Source organism: Sarcophilus harrisii, chromosome 1, assembly GCF_902635505.1.
Source record: "Sarcophilus harrisii chromosome 1, mSarHar1.11, whole genome shotgun sequence".
Lineage (NCBI taxonomy): Eukaryota > Metazoa > Chordata > Mammalia > Dasyuromorphia > Dasyuridae > Sarcophilus > Sarcophilus harrisii.
In genome coordinates, this window is record NC_045426.1 from 130,876,249 (window position 1) to 130,894,040 (window position 17,792).

The 17,792-nt window shown below is 36.8% G+C and overlaps 1 protein-coding gene across 3 annotated transcripts in view; it reads right to left on the reverse strand.

Annotated features, from left to right (window-relative positions):
- The window catches only part of DAB2 (DAB adaptor protein 2), a 65,076-nt gene that overhangs the window by 5,319 nt on the left and 41,965 nt on the right, over positions 1–17,792 (reverse strand). For all 3 annotated transcript variants that reach the window (XM_031964453.1, XM_031964434.1, XM_031964443.1), the window contains exons 6-11: positions 15,410–15,493; positions 14,612–14,638; positions 14,233–14,286; positions 13,971–14,033; positions 5,985–6,641; positions 4,641–4,803 (exon numbers count right to left, since the gene is read on the reverse strand). In XM_031964453.1, coding sequence (XP_031820313.1) covers positions 4,641–4,803; positions 5,985–6,641; positions 13,971–14,033; positions 14,233–14,286; positions 14,612–14,638; positions 15,410–15,493 — 1,048 coding nt within the window. The remainder of the gene's footprint in view (positions 1–4,640; positions 4,804–5,984; positions 6,642–13,970; positions 14,034–14,232; positions 14,287–14,611; positions 14,639–15,409; positions 15,494–17,792) is intronic.

The window sequence follows — 17,792 nt, forward strand, 5'->3', positions numbered from 1 at the left end:
TATGAAGGAGATCTAAAAAATTTTTTAGTTGTGATTGTGATGGGAAACTTGTTGAATGTAGTGGGAGGTTCATAGAGAGTGAGAAAACTACTTTAAATCACATTTTCTACATTGTATCATCCAACCTACTTTTGACCAGGAATCTGAGGATAATGGTGAGATGTAACAGATGATAAATATTTATTAAGTGCCTCCTATAGACCAAGCACTGTGCTAAGTGCTGGGAATACAAATCATAAGAAAGACAATCTCTGCTCAAGAAATTTTAATGGGGAAAGACAACAAAAGGAAACTGAAAAGCAGTTAAGGGAAATGAGGTAATGGTGGGAAATGAAGAGATGGCAGGATTTCTGAGTTCTTTTTAAGAGGACTTTTGGGGGGGAGTTTTTTCTACTCTATATGATAACTTTCAAAGAGGCAGAAGCAACAGAGAGTACTGCTAAGGTATGTGATACAAAGATGAAGCAGTGTCTACCATGGTGAATTTCCTGATGATAAATCTGTCCATAGGACACATTTAGGATGGCAGTGGAGTCAAAACCAAGCTGAGCAACTGGTGGCAAATGAAGAGATAGCTATGATTTTGAGGCCTCTCTACAAGAAGGCGATGGGAGGAACTTTTTCCTATGCTCTTGAGCCCTCTAATCAGAAAGGCAGAAGCAGGTAAAGGTATTTATGAGGTACTCTCCTCAAACTACCATGAACTCTCCATCCTATTAAACATGTTTTCCTACAAGCTATTAAACATGTGATATCATATAAGCTTCTCCTTAGAATAAAGGTGTTTCTCTAATTCTAGTGATCACTGCTTCCTTTAGCAAGGTTCAGCTTCTTTCACTTCTGGGGACTACTGAAAATTTAGGGTACCTTCTTAGCCACTATTAAGCTAATACCTATAATTCATCTCCACATACATTCAAAAGAAAACAAAGAGCCCAACTCCTAATTTCAAAACTCCACCTGCCTTGAACTTATTTGACACTAAGTTCTTCAAAGTTTCCTAGTCCCACTAGAATAGAACAAGAGACCTTGGTAACGCTATTTCTGTATCAGATGAAGGATATATGGGGGGAGGAGGAGAAATCACACAACTTTTTAGGATCTTGCCACACTTGGCAATCTTAAAAGTGCTTGATAAATTGAATTTATTATTAGCAGCAGTATATTATACCCTGCTTGTACACACACAGCAAGGTTATAGGATAATCTAAATTAATTCTGATATTTTTATATGATCACCATGATCAAGACCAGGAATCAGTAAACCATAACCTTCAACCAAATCTGACCGACTACCAGTTTTGTACTGACTAAACTAAGAATGGATTCTACATTTTAAATAGAACAAAACTCTAGTAGAGACAAGACAAAAAAAAAAAAAATTGGCAGGTTTTTAGCAAATTGTACCTGTTTGCTAAGTAAAGAAAACTGAGCATGTTAGAACTGACAGGATCCCTAGAAACAGTCTAAACTTATTTTACAGAAAAGGAAACAGGCTCAGATGTCCAAGTTCAAAAAGTTAATGAGTCTGGAAATTATATTTGCCTCCATATTACCCTCTTCCATTTTGATCACTGTTTCCTTCTTGGATACCAAATAAATATCTATTGTAGCCAACACACTAATAAATTGTTTTCAACTACCATTCCCTGATCATTGTACTTATTAAACTAGAGATAGTGGGAAAATCAGAAGAAGAAAATTTTAAACTCCTTTACTTTATAAGAATTTAACCATAGTATGGCCATATAATTAAAGCTTTCTGTTATAGAATGTAGACAAATTCTGTAGTTGTTGTTTGTTCTCAAAGTAGACCATGACATCCAAAAAGATGATTCCATGAGTTGCAAATGAATTAGGTTTAAGCGAAGGAGGGCTATGCAGAATCACCAGCCTCACCTTCTCCTTTGAAACCATCTAAGTCCAGTGGTAAGATATAGATAAGGATGACTGGAATTGACTTTAGATCCAGAGAGTACTGATATGTTCTGCTGCTTTCCTCAGCTAGAGGATCTCCCACTGCATAATTTGAGAAGAGCTGATCCTCTGGCATGAGACAGAGCAGGGTATGTTAGATGGAGTGCTATATTGGAATCAAGAAAACTCAGGTTCAAACCCTGCCTAGATAGTAGCATGAGCCTTCATACTTCTAAATTTCTATTTCCTCATCTGCAAAATAAAGGAATTGGAACTGACCTCAAGAGTCCTCTCAGTTCTAAATCTGGGATTCTCTGAAGTAGCGGTTTTATATAATCCTAAAAACTGGATTGACTCAAAGATGTTAGAAAGAATAACCCACTCAGATGAGCAGATCTGTCATTTTAGTCCATTAATGGCTTTTCTTTTCCTCATTATTTACTAATTAGGTTTTTTAAAAAATCATTTGTAGAATAGCAAAAAGACAGGCTAGCATTTCACAAACTTTGTGTCTTGTACTATCTATTCTTACTTTCTTAGGAGCAAAATTTGTGGCTTTGATCATGAGGCTTGAGGGACAAGGAGGAAGACAAAAGGGTTCTAAACAAGAGCTAAGAGTTTTTTAGCTTTCAGCCTTCCTTCCTCATCACTCACAAGAGGAGGCTATTTTGCAAGTCCTCCAAGCCAGGGGTATGTGTGTGTGTGTGTGTGTGTGTGTGTGTGTGTGTGTGTGTGTGTTTGTCTGAGGCACACAAGGCAGAGGAGAGATAGGGAAGGAAGAAGGTATATATGAGATCAGTCTCTTGTCCTCCTGATGCCAAATCTCAGCTGTGTGTTTGCATCAGTGCTAAGCTTCTACCCCCATCAGCTCACCAAAGGATGTGATCACCCAGCTGGTGGCGGAAGCCAGACCTACAACCTTCTGTGGCTTGGCGGAGGCTCACAGCTAGTGGACAGGGCCTATACTGTAGAGCTCATTTTACAGCAGTGGCCAAACTCTGAAGAATCATCAGTATTCTGCTGTTGTGCATTCCAAGGCCTCAACAGGGGCATCTTGCCAAAAAAGCTTCGCTTCTTTTGAATAAATTAACAGTTATTGGGTCCAGCTGTATTTTCAGACTGACTAGTAAAATATTGGCTATAAAAATTCTTCAAGGCATGGATTAATATCCAGAGGACAAGCTCTCTGATGTTATTTAATCACAGCCATGACAGCAGTCATTTTCCTTCTTGCTATAAAGGGGTTCGTGATGTCTTCTATTACCATTTCAGGGTAAGAAGTGGAACAATGAAGCCCAGGAAAGACCATATTACATTTACAAAGAGTACTAGCATATGTGTTATCAAGGAGAATCAGAAGTTAGGGAGTATGCAGAAGAAAGAATCTTTAGCCACACAGCAGCTGGGTAACAACCCCCCCCCCCCCACCTCAGCCACTGCTTCCACCCAGACATGACTCAACAAGTTTAATACATTAGCATCAAAATGTTTTCCTACAGAAGAAGGGCACATCTAATGATTGAGCCAGTATTGAGATTTGAGAAATCCAAATTTCTGGTTTAAGATCTATAAGGAGGAAAATGTTACCTGGAACCTTCCCACTCCTAAGTGGTGGGAAGCTATACAGGTGCCAAACAGCAAATGTCAGTCTCTCCCTCTCCCCAAAGGACAGATATTGGTTGAAAGAACTGAAATTAGCAACAAATCTGAAAATGATGGGAGGCTAGTTCAGAATGGTCTTGCTGAGCCAGCCATTCCAGAATCAAATTGTGAAGGAGCTGTGATGTTCTGTGCTCTCCCCTCCTTGCGAAGCATTCTGCCCTTTCCCATTCAGGCTTATGATTTTATGATTACTGTTCTGCAATCCTTCCCCATCACCAATGACAACATGCTCTCTGAACTTCTGCATAAAACAAAATTTACAAGCTACCTATCAGTTCTTTTAAATAAAGATCAGATAAATTAGCTCTCCTCAATCTTTTTCTCTCTCTCGTACATAAATGAACCAATAAATGATTTTTAATTTGTTTTTGGGGACTGAATTGATTTAAGTCTTAAGGTTTGAGGCTGTGTTTATCATGTAAATGTGGCTACAGAAACCGAGGCAAGAAGATCCAGGTTCAAGTCTCACCCCTGCTGCAACCTGATAGTATGATCATGGGGGCAAGTAATTTTAATACAATGCCCTGAGAAACTTGTAGATCAGTGAGAATATATTTTGGATTTTTGTTATTCAGTCATTTTCAGTATTGTCCAACTTTGTGTGACCCCATTCAGGATTCTCTTGGTTTATTATTTTCTTCTTTTTCTTCTTCTTCTTTTTTTTTTTTCATTTTACAGATGAAGAAGTGAGGCAAACAAGGTTAAGTGACTTGCCCAGAGTCACATAGCTAGTAAGTAAATGTCTGAAATCAGATTTGAACTTCAAGAAGATGACTCTTCATAACTCCAGGCTCGATAGGTTATCCACTGTACCACCTAGCTATCCATATTCTGGATAACATAGTACATTTTAATCCACATGTACACACTTACATATATACCTTGCCTTTATGAAGGTGAAACCACCTCTCCTCCCCTGTCCCCACCCTTCCTTGACACTTTTCAAATTCAGGTTGGGCATAATAAAACCACTTCCAGTTCTTTAGATCTCTCATAATTAGAAGACTTGAGTCTTGAATAAAGCCTTGAATAAATAAGGGTCAGGAAATTGATGGACTTACCTAGACCAGCCAGGGAACCCGCTGAGGATGGAGCATTACTGCTGAAGAGGTCCAAAGGATTATTCTGCAAGACTGGAGGTTGTCCTGTTGGTGAAGTCTGACATGGGGATTCTGTAGTAGGAGTGGCAAAAAGATCTGACCCAAATATATCATTCAATGGAGACTGGCGGTAGTAGGAGGAGGAGGAAGAAGGAAAGGGAGGGAAGAAAAACAGAAAAAAATCAGTTTGATAACTGTAAATAATCATAACTATTCTCATTCTTCACTTTTCAGAAGAAAAGACTAAATTTCCTAAAACCCAGAAGTCTGTTGACAGAGAAAAATGAGACTAGCTAGTTAAATCATGGAACATCAGAGGAGGAAAAAACCTTGAAGAGCTTATCCAAACTTCCCATTTTATAGATGAGCAGACAGAGTAAGTTAAAGTCAGAGCCAAAACTATACATCAGATGTAACTCCCAGTCAGCTGTTGTTTTGTACTTTTAATTTCTTTGTATTTTTTAAAACTGTGATGATACCTGCTTGAGATGGACCCATTCCCTCACATCCCCTCTACACCCTGCGTGCCCCCCCCCCCCCCCCCCCCCCCCCCCCCCCCCCCCCCCCCACGCCCCTTGTACTTTTAATTTCTTTGTATTTTTTAAAACTGTGATGATACCTGCTTGAGATGGACCCATTCCCTCACATCCCCTCTACACCCTGCGTGCCCCCCCCCCCCCCCCAGTTTGTCAGGTAATCTGCCTAAGAGCTGGAAAAGTATGTGCAGATGGAAACATTTGACCAAGAAAATACCTGTCATTCCATAGCACTTATGTTAGATATGAAGACCAATATACTTTAAGACATACAAATCTAAAGGATGAATTAGCTATTTAAAATAGTATTGGGTTGATTTCCACTCATAAATCTTAGAATGAACATCTATTTCTTTTTTCTAAATGAAACCCCCATTTCACAAATTACTGTGGCAACACTTTTTCAAAGCTAACTCTGACCTTCCCTTGCCCCATAGTAGGTAAAGATCAACTTACCAGAGATACAGAAGCTCGGCAGCATTAAAATGGAAAACTTGTTTAGTTAAATATATTAAGTGATAAAGCATGCAAGTGGAAAGCAAGTGATAAACACTGCTGTAAAGGGAAAGGGAAGTTTAAAAACGACGAATGATTAGAGGGAAATATTCCTGGAGAACTGATGTGACTGGTCCCACCTTCTACCTGAATGCCACACTGGGAATTACAGTAGCAGAGGGAGTTTAAAAAAAAAAAAAAAAAGCTTGCATTAAGCCACCCTTTGGTACCGAACATGCATTCTGCCAATGGATATGTGAAGAAGGTAATTCACCTTAGCAGTCCTTCTGCCTCTTCCAGGTTTGGTACTTTGTGGAGGTGGACTAATTGTTATGGAGTCATGTGGTGAGAACTGGGCAGAGTTTTCTGTGTCCTGCTTTATTCCGTTGGGTAGTGACAGTCCTTTGGAAGGGGTTCCCACAAAATAATTGAGGGAAGATGTGACAAGAAAGCCATTTTGTTCTCTTTCAGGCACCCCATTCTGAGTTCTGATTGTAGGCTGGGTTTGCAAATTTGCAAAGGGCCACTGGCCTGCCTGAGCCTCCTGTTTCCCAGTTCGATTAGAAATCTGGTCAAACTGTTGCCCAAAGTAATCAAAATCGCCATTCAGAGACCCATTACTCAGTGTAATCGGTGAGAAATTATTCAGACTCTCTTTCTTCTGATCTCGAGGTTTGAGAGAATCAAATGAAGAGGGTGTCAATTGGTTTGCTTGTGTGAAAGGATCATCACGGAAAGGGTCAGGATTAGGGGTGGGAAAGAAGTTGAGATTGGCAGAAAAAGCATTTTCAGGCAAGAAAGGTGTCTGGGGCTTTGGCCGAGGAAGCGAGCAGGAGGTGATGCCATTGGTTAAGAAGGGATTTTCTCTTAGAGAATTCTGATTGGTGCCGATTTCAGAGTTTAGATCCACTAACAGGATATCTTTGCTTTCCTATCAAATTTAGAAAGAAAAGAGACAGTGTTAGTCAATATTGTGGTTTTAAATGTGGGCGGTATCATGGTTATTATTGATGACATACCTCATATGGTAGCTTTTCTCTTTATCAACTCAGAAGCCAGTTCTTGATACACTCTCCTAACTTCAACACACATATGCTTTCTTTCCCCAACTCCCACTTTTGCTCATGAGAGTTCTTAGTAAGATCCTCTTCTATTGTGATTCTCTTGACTAAAGGCTATTGCTTCTCATTCAACTAATAATAACTCCATGTGCAATACATTTTATATACCTTATCTCATTTGAGCTTCACAATAACTTGTGGGCTTGGTGCTATTGTTTCTATTTTGTAGATAAAGAAATTTAGGTTGAGAGGTTAAGTGACTTATCCAGGCTCATCTAATTGTCTCAGATATAATTCTAACTCATGACTTTCTGACTCCCCAGTATAATACATCAAAACCTTATAAATATCTCCAAGGTTTAAAGTGATGAGAAACAAATTTCCAGAAATTTATATCTAAAATTCTTTCCAGTTCAAAGATCAGGCTCAGAGAAGTCAAATACTTTGCCTGTTCAGAGTTTCACACTAATTAGCTATGTGAATGTAGACTAGGATTGTGTCTTTTTGTATCTAGGATAATGTTCTTTTCTTGATACCATGAGGCATCCTTAAATAGTTTTTAGTCCTAAAACAATCCTAGCATAAAATTAGAGTGAACCATAACTACCAAGGGTTCTCCTGTGGGAATAGTTTGAGAGTTCCAACAGCAGGAATTCGATGTTTCTTGATGAGCTAGGTAAGAAATTAGGTCTTTGGTTTGTCTAATCCCTGTAAGATGAGTCAGGCAGTGTGTAAGATAAAATTCTTCATATTGCCTAGGTTTTTTATTCTACTTTGCTGCCTTCTTTAGCAGTAAGCACCCTTGTTGTATCCTCCTTTTTGCCTAGCTTTCTCCCATTTTCCTCTGCAGTCAGAAGCTGTAATTAAAGGAAGCACTCAGAGCAGAAAGAGGATTCTAACTGAAAGGGAGCTTGATCATTTTCAAGAATATTTGTGTTTCAACATCTCTGAGGGAATAGTGGGGATAGGATTCTGCTAGGGGACATGAATAGAATCACTACGGGAACATCTTTGATGTCTCAAGTGGTAGGTCCTCTAACACAAACCACTCATGGTTAGCTTAGCTGGATATTCAATATTAGTGGGATTGCCCTTTTCAAACACTTAGAAGTATATTTTTAGGGCAGAAATGTTAAGTGTAAGAAAAAGTTAAGTTTAGGGCAGAAAAGTAGAGTACACACACACACACACACACACACACACACACAATGGGGGAGGGGATGGGAGGAGTGGAGAACCTTATTCTAAATCCCTATATCTGAACAATATGCCCAGCTCTCTCAATACAAGTTTCTTCTTGTACATATTTTGGTAGTATAGAAAGACTCTGGTCCTTAGGGTATGGAAACCCAGGTTCAGATTCTACCTTTTATACTTATTATCTGTGTAGCCCTTTTCATCTACCTTTACACAAAGGATTTTAATACAGAGTAAGATTTTGGTTTTAATCTGAATTTATGTAGAGAAGTTTTTTTGGACCATATTTGAACTGAATTATTTTTTATGGTAATAAGTATGAATGAAGCTCTTAAACTACTCAGTGACATTGCTCTTAGATTAAGAGATCTATACTTCAGAATTTGAGATGACATTTTTGGTCTTTTTGGTGTTGCAACGATGAGGTAGGAAGAGAAATACCCAACTGATTTTACATTAAAAAATGTAATAGTTGAAATTGTGTTGACTTGCCAAGTCAGCTGTATTAGAAGTTACCTCTTAGATTATACATGGTAGAAATATTAAAGTTATGCTAATGCATCTGAGGATAACCTGCTCAGGTTTTAACCATAGATTTTATAATCTGGATTACATGGTACCAATCTTGGCCTCCACTGACTAAAAGTGGGAGTGGAAGATGACTAGTATTAATACACATAGGCAAGGAAAGCTAGAACTATTGACAAAGTATCAAAGATTGGGAGCTAGAAAGATCAAAGATCATCTAGTCAAAGCACCCCCTCATTTTATTAAGGAGGAAATAGGAGATCAGTATAGTGATTTGTTCAAGATCAAAGGTAATAAATTGGAATTTGAATAAGTTGGGAGTCTTCATAGTCCAAAGACAACAAAGGTCTTTCCACAGTATCAAAATTTAGATTGTGACCCAGTATCGTCTGAAAAAGACCAAAATTAAGTCAGCTCTTTAATCTATATTCATTATTTCTAGATTGTTTTTCATAATCATGTAGTTTAGTAACAGATTATTTTCTCGGACCCTTTTGTGCCTTATATTTAGAGCACATTAAGTAAGAGGTTTTAGAGCTAGAAGGGACTTTTGAAATCTAGCCCAAACCCTTCCATTTTACAGATGAGGAAATAAAAGCAAAAGTCACACAGTTCACATGTAGCAGGGCTTGACTTCAATCCTAATTCTTTTTCTATGATATTTTACTAATTTAAAAAAAAAAAAAAGAAAAAAGGTAAATATAGATCAATGTTAAGAAAGGCACATTGAAATAAGTAAAATTTGTTTAGAAGAGGTAGTCTGGTTCTGCCTCAGGATCATAGGATGTAGAGTTGGAACAGATATTGAACATATTTTAGTTGTCCCATTTTATAGATGAGGAAACTGGAAGTGAAAAGATGTACTGGAAGTTAAATGGTAAGTTTACAATCTTAAATACTTGCAGAAAATGCTTCAAACTTGGACTTCATTTTTATTATTGTGACCATAGGCAAATAGATTTTCATGTTCATTGTCCCTATTTTATAGCTGGTAAAATTTTTGTACTATTGGGATAATGTGAAGACAGAGCTTTGGAAAACTAAAAGGGCTTTAAAAAAATTAATTTCATATAAAGTACATAAGAGCCTAATTTCTTCCTAAAACCATTTAGAATGATCATACGCTAATTCAATTTCTTCAGTATTTAAATCATTTCTCACCACTATTCTTCCTCCACTGACATTGTTTTCTCAAAAAGTCATGAGGCTTCAAATCCAATAATTTTAATCCTCAATCTCCTCAAACCTTTTACTTTATTCAATATTTTCACCTCTCTTCTCTCTGGGTTTTCTGTGACACTGTACTCTTCTGATTATCTTCTTACATCTCCTAATACTTTTGATCTTCCTCTTATGCCATCAGGGCCAACTCTACCTTAAAAGCTTCTCTAAGTAATCACTCTCCAACTCAAACTTCTTTCCTAATCTCCATATCTTCGTCTTTATTTACCTACTGAGCATTTCCATCTACATAACCTGCCAACATCTGACACATAATTTATTTAAAATTTATCTAGTTCTTCTTACTTCTCAGCCTTGAACACACACACATGCTTATTTGCTTATTCCTGGCTTCATTATTTCCATCACTAGTATTTTTTCTGGTCATCCAAGACTAGGAACAATATCTTCAGTTCCTGTTTATGATAGGCAAGCTGAGACAATTAGGTAGCACAACAGATAGATCTTTCAGGAAGATTTGAGTCCAAATCCAGCCTCAGACACTGCTAGTTTTGTAAATCTAGGCAAGTTATAGAACCTTGGTTTGTCTCAGTTTCCTCAACTGTAAAGTGACAAGAAAAACAGCACCTACCTCACAGGATTATTGTGACGATAAAATGAGATCATATTTATAAGGCACTTAGCACAGTGACCGGTATAAAGTAAGTACTACGTAAATTCTTATTTCCCTTTCCTCCCCTTCTCCCCTTCTGATCTCTAAAATCTCCTCAATTCTGTCATTTCTGTCCCTTTATCTCTATTTTTTTATATTGGTAATCTGAGCCAAAACTTCTTAAACTGTGGGTGAATTCCATGTGGGGTCACATAACTGAATGTGGAATTGAGAAATTAAGATTTATTATCAGTAAATGTTTAATTTGTGTACCTATTTCATATACCTTATACCTAGGGTTAAGTGAATAGGGGTCAGGAGTGGAAAAAGTTTAAGAATCCCTGATCTAGCTGTATTTAAACATGGATAAAATATACCTATGCCTTTATTTAAAGTCATCAGGAGAAGGAAGCATTTTTACAGCAGGGTCTGGATTACTGCAAATGATGCATTCCTCCCTAAGTGGTCCCATGTATTCCAATTCATATTATTTGAAGTTATAATTATGTAAAACAACTGGTTTCAGCCCAATGGAAATATGCAGTGTGAATTCCAATGACATGCCTACTTCAGAGAAATCATTGTTCACACTGATCTGGGACTAGCTGTATATAACACAAAACCAAGCAGAGATTTCTGAAGTCCTTCACCTAAAACCTCTTTCTAAGCTGGGATTAAACCATTACTATTCTTTTGTTTTGAGTTTTAAATCTTTATGGTTTTTAGCTCTTTACCTTGTCCACTTGAACAGAATGATGAAACTCTGTTAACTCTACAAAAACTGAGATAAAGCATATCTGATTTTCAAGCCTAGTAACCTGCTGTCATCTGCCATGTATTTTCACTTTTTGTTTTTAAAGTACAAAACTTTTTTCTTATAAAACTTATTTTCTTATAAATAGTTTAAGTTTGGTTCAGGTTATATTTTTCCCCTCCTGAGCCTTTCTTTTGACTCTTATTTAAACATTTAGTCAATTAACCTCTTCGTATCTAGAATTCTAGTCTCAACTTTAACCTGTGCAGTTCCTTTGGAGCTGCTTTCTTTCTTTATGGGACCCTACATTCTACCCACCCTAATTTACTTAGTATTTTAAACAACTGAACATCTAGGATGTATAAAGTATTATACTAAAAGCTATAAAAGACAGAATGATAGAACTTAAAGACATTTATCTAGAACAAAGGTAAGGAAGCTTTTTTTTTTTTATTGCCAAAGGCCATTTGGATATTTATAACATCATTCACTTCATACAAAATTATCAGCTGAAGCAGTGGGAGGTTGTTGTACCCAGCCTGGGGTGCCTTGGCAGAGTCTTTCCAAATGATTTTGTGGGCCATATATAGCCTGTGGGTGGGACATTCTCCACCCTAGATCTAGAAGCAAAAGCTAAGATATGTCTATAAATACTTTATTGATACTTAACTAGTATTTTCATTACTACAAGAGAACTCTTGGATAAGAAAACTTCTACTAATATAATATTTTACCAATATAACTGTTTATAATTTATAGTCTTAGAGAGTACCAGAGTAGAGGTAAAATGACTTGTTCAGGATCACACAAGCAAAACTCTGCCTTTTCTGAAGCCGGCTCTGTCTCCAAATATGCCATGCTGCCCCTAATCCCTTACATTCTTGAGTCTTACAATATTATTCCATGTGGTGCCATTTAAGAAGAGAGGAAATGTGGAAGAATAAAAAGAACGTTAACTTCTATTCAACAGGACAGGGATACCTATTAGCTGGGTGAACCTGGCTAAGTTAATCTGAGACGCAGTTTCCTCATCTTTCAGTTGTGGATATTTTTACTATCTATGCCACAGGAAATAAAGATATCTGAATTACCTACTGCATGAAACAGGCTATACTATTGTTCTCTTTCATTAGTGTGAGGGAAAAGGTGTCCCCCCTCCCCCATTTTTTTGTTTCACAGGAACTACTCTGTAAACTTTGAAGTGAGATAGAAATGAGAATTGTTTTCAGAGAAAGAAGAGTTCTTCTGATGAGACTCATAAGAGAATGCTTTGTTAAAGAGCCAGGCTTAGCCTTGAGGAACTGATAGGCACTGGGCTAAAATTCTAAACTGAGAACATTTTGGTCCAGATGCTACTCTCAAAGAAATGCCTTTTGTCATTTCTCGTTGTATTTTTCTTTCTCTTTTTTTTTTTTTTTTTTTTTTTTTTTACTCATAAGAGAATGCTTTGTTAAAGAGCCAGGCTTAGCCTTGAGGAACTGATAGGCACTGGGCTAAAATTCTAAACTGAGAACATTTTGGTCCAGATGCTACTCTCAAAGAAATGCCTTTTGTCATTTCTCGTTGTATTTTTCTTTCTCTTTTTTTTTTTTTTTTTTTTTGCCTTATTTTCATAGACAGATTAAGACCCAGTTTTTCTAAGAAGCTTCTCCCAACTGCTCCTTCCTCTAATCCTTCTGACTTTTACACACATCTTGTCTGCCTTCATCTCATTTCTCTTAGTTAGACTGATAATGATTGCATAAAACATCAATTAGGTGGGGTACTCCATAAAAGACAACAGTCAGATATTAATACATAATCTATGGACACTCAATAAATACTAGACTAATAGCTATGGAAAGGGGAGGACAAAGACAGGTTACAGGAATTTGAGGGGAAGTGTGTGGGTGAGAGAGAGAAACTCCCAGATATTTAAGTGACATGGAACCACTGACCTACACAAGTTTTACTGGTAACAGCTGAACCAGACCTTCTTACATGAGTGGTAGTTTGAGGCAGAGAGAAAGAATAAAAGATCACATCCCAAGGTGTTATTCATCTATTCTGTACATATCTTGTTTGTATCTAGGCTGTGAGAGCTCCTTGACGATAGTCAGTGATTTTGCCTTCCTTTGAATTCCCTAGTGTTTAGCATCATGACTGATGCATAATAAGTGCTTAATAAATACTTGCTGACTGACTGAAATTATTTAGTTTCTCAATCTGAATCACAAACAGAAAACAATAGGCATGGAACAAGAAAAAAATAAATTTAGTTTAATTTCCAGTCTCACGTTTCTTTTGGTGCTTTCTCTTACTTTCAAAACTTTGAACTTGTCAACGAAATGAAATTGATTAGGTAGGAAAAGTCAACAGAAAAGAGAGGCTTTGAATTCTGAATTGAATTTGAATTCTGGAATTCTGGCTAATTGGCTCCTTCTTTCTGACTGTCTGGTTTGATTAACAAATGATAGTACAATGTCTTTATGGTTTTTGTTCTTGGTGGTGATTGTGTGTGTGTGTGTGTGTGTGTGTGTGTGTTTCCTCAAGGCAATCAGGTTAAGTGACTTGGCTGGAGTCACATAACTACTATCAAGTGTTTGAATATAGGTCCTTCTACTCTAGGGCCTGTACTCTGTGAAATGTGCTACCTACCTATCCCTTGTCGCTATCTTTTATATAGAAAGTCCATATGGCAACTTGGGGTTTTTCTTGCTAAGAAAAATAAGTCTCTTGACTATTAGTATTTTAAAATAAAAATACAGACTAAAATAAATTTATATAAATAAATAAATGAATGAATGAATAAATAAAGTGAGTAAACCAAAAAAAAAAAAAAAATTACTGGCTAAGTGCTATTATGGTACAAAATTTCCCCCCTTGCCTGCTCCTACACATACTTACTGTTGGACTATTTAGGTCAGGAGGTGTGGACATGTCCCCAAACAAATCCATCTGGTCAACACCCTTTAAAAAAGCAATTTTGATTAGATTCAGACATATACCAGTATTTTGTTACTGCATTAACATTAGCATATCATTCACATTAGAAGAATGCTGAATTATTAATGATAAAAAGATTTGATAATTTCATGGCTACATCAGCATTATCCACGAAGCATAATAGATACAGATAGGATAGAATCAGAAGTCTTGATGGACATACCAGTCTCATTCTGCTAACTGGATCATGAAGTGTCAGAAGGTCTTTACTCCCATTCTGAAAAGATCACAGAATCAGAGAATGTCAGAGCTGGAAGAGACCCCCTAATCCAACCTCTTCTTTTAGAGAAAGCCCAGAAAAATCATTGTCTTATTCAAAGTCACAGAGGTTGTAAGTAACAGAGCTCAGATTTGAATTTGGGTCTTCTGACTCCAAATCTATAGTTTAATTAAGCATTTATTGTCAACTTTAATGGTTCACTAAACAAAAGTTTGGACTTTGTATTGGAGAATACTTTTAATCAGAAGAAGAGAGGTATAGTGGAACATTTGTATTAGATCAAATTGTTTATATAAGTATGTAAGTAGAGAAACAACTTTACCTCAATTGCCCTGTTGGCTTCTGCAGTCTACAAATTTAAAAAATGTAAAATTATGTTAGCTGCATTTACTAAAATCCCTAGATTTTCCAGAAATCTGGACCACCCCTTTGGTTTTTACCCACTAGTAGCTATTTAAAGCAAAGAAACAAAAAAGGAAACTTACTTTTTTCTATCCTAAAAAAATAAAACTTCAGAAAAATGAAGTGGCTTTCAAAATTCCATGGAACTTAACATAATCCCACATGGCATTAATAGGTTAGTAAAATTTACTTGCCTCTTCCAAAAGATAAGCAATGTCTTTCATGGCTTTCTAGAGCTGTGCTCCTAGCTCATAGATCTCTTGAGTACATGGGCTGATTCTGAATGTCATTCAGAATTCAGAAAAGTTGTTCAAGGAAAAGGAGAAAAGGAAATATGGAAAAAGAGACCTGCCCTTGTCTTCTCTAGCCCAGAAAGAAAAGGAAATGTATTCCTTCGTTCCCTCCTGTAGATTAGAAGAGATTTCTTGGATTTAAGCTAACAAGGATTTAAAGCCAAAGTGGGGGTTACCCTGGAAACTCTGATATGTGTTAACCTCATAGTCTCTAAGTGTCATCTCAGAAGGTCATTAAAATAGTTCCATGGTCTATGGCTATCCTGACAAGAGATTGAAATCAAGTTTCTCAGTGATAAGCAATACATTCAAATACAATCACCCAAATACTCTACCATTGGAATGAAAACAACAAACACAATAACCCCAAACTCCAACTTATCAAACTATCTATTCCTGTCAATCTGTCACACTCTGCTACTTACCTTTTTCTTATCTTCCTCTTCCTTTTTCTTGACATTATAGATGACTTGAAAAAGATCTTTAAGATCAACTACTAATGGTTCTGCCTGAAAAAACAAACAAAAATTTAGTGATTCCTAAATTGCTACTTTCCCCTTGTAGTTAACATTATAGATTAGAACCAATTTCTTCTTTCATCCAATACCTTCTCCCATTAATAGAAAACTGAAAATTGAGCAGATAGATTGGGATCAGTCAGGTAATGTGAACTGTTTACTGAAATTCTGCTAGACAACCTCATCGTATTGTGGCATTTTCAAAAGCTATGGCTAGTGGTACACCAAGCCTTGTCAGGGATTGCCAAGCTGGAAGGGCTTTGAGAACTGGCTTAGTGACAGATGGGATGTCTGCTATCTAAGAATAAGCCTTGTTGAGTACAAAGAATCATCACTCAAAAGTTGGCCAACAGTTATTAAATATTTTGGCCACAGCAGCTCATAAGGACAATCAGAAGTACTAAGGAATAGAGGAGCTGTAATCAGCATCAGCAGAGGGATTAATCACACTTATCAAACAGTAGATCTTTTCAACAAGTAGGATAGGAATAAAGACTAAACCTTTCCTTTCATTGGCATCCAGAAATCCCAGGCTAGGAGACTTCCTCTACCAATGCAGGTTAGCACTTCTGCTACCAAAGATGCTTATAACTCTGAAAAGTTAAGTGGCTTCTCCAGGATCAATACAATTATGTCTCAAAGGCAGAAGTTGACCCAGATTTTCTTGGACTCGTGGTCAGTGCTCTATCCACTATGCCATTCTACTAATACAGCTCACATATGATATATATATATATATATCGTTTAGGGTTTTCAAAGCACTTTACACACCTTCTTATTTGCTCCTCACAACAGCCCTCACAACAGGAGCAAGTATTACATGCTCCTCTATTTTACAGATGAGGAAACTAAGCCTCAGCAAAGTTAACCTACTGAGTCATAGGGCTGAGCAAATACCTGATTTCCTAGATCTTCCTGATTCCATTATTAATACTAGAGGATTGACAAGATAATGTTTTTCTATCATTATCCATTCTAATTACATCTAGGTCTTCCTTGTATATTGTTATCCTCAGATACATGCACATATTTGTGTGACATAGAGATAAATATAGAGATATACATAAAAATATATAAATATATCTAGATAACTATGTAGGTCTATATATAGCTATTATTCCAGAATCTAGAGAGGACGAGTCCCTATAGAGATGCTTGCTACAATATGCCTATCAAATGGTCATAAATTAATAAATGTTAAAGTATAACTACTTCAAATTAGCAAACAAAAGATGAAGACATTCTGGATTTCCTTTTATTTTTATCACACTCAGTTAATTTGAACAGAGATCCCAGCTGAGTAACAAGAATATTTGTGCATGGTAGTCTGCCAAAGACACTCATCATTCACAGATTAGTTTTCAAAATGCCAAGAAAGCTCATTCAAATTGAGTTATACTGTACTGTTCTTTTTTTCTCTTCTGTTCAGCTCTCTTTTTTAAAAAAGGTTTTATAAAAAGCTGTGTCCCATAGTTTTAGTATTCTGATCGATGGAAGTAACCAATTGTGTTTAGAAATATTGACTCACTTAAGCATGCCTCTCATTTCTGATGGTCTCCTAGATGTGGAAGAAGTCATATGCTATTATATATGGCTAATGTATAAATTTGTTTTCCTTAGCTCTGCTTCTTTGTTATAGAAGGGAGGGAATAGAAGAGAAATCACTAGTTATACTTTCAGCAATTTTAAAAATTAAAAACATAACTAAAAGAAAATGGTCCAAAATGAAAAAGAAAGAATCCAGAGGCTTAGATCCTCCAAAAAGGAATCCAAGTTTTGACTTTTGTTTCTTAAATTTGAAAACTGAGAAAATGATAACTACCATGGTAGGTAAAATGATGTTCTTGTACCCCCTTACCTTCCCAAAAAGTCCCACTGACTAAAAAGTTCACTTGTATAATTTATTTCTATTTGGTTGTCAATGTTTGCATGAAAACATATTCAAGATAAGCCTCACCATTGGAGCAAGTAGGTGGTGCAGTGGATAGAGCACCAGCCCTGAAGTCAGGAGGACCTGAGTTCAAATCTGGTCTCAGACACTTAACACTCCCTAGTGTGTGATCCTGGGCAAGTCACTTAACCCCAAATGCTTCAACAACAACAACAAAAAAAGATATCCCTTAATTGCCATGTTCTGAATTGTTTATATTTGCCTTGGAGCAGGGCAAAGGAGAGAAGAAATGGAGTCAGATGCATCTTGACCTCACCTACCTTCCTATGTATCCATAGCTAAGTGTGGAACTCTATGGAACCAATGAAAAGAATTGTATTTTTGGGTAAGTAATGTATA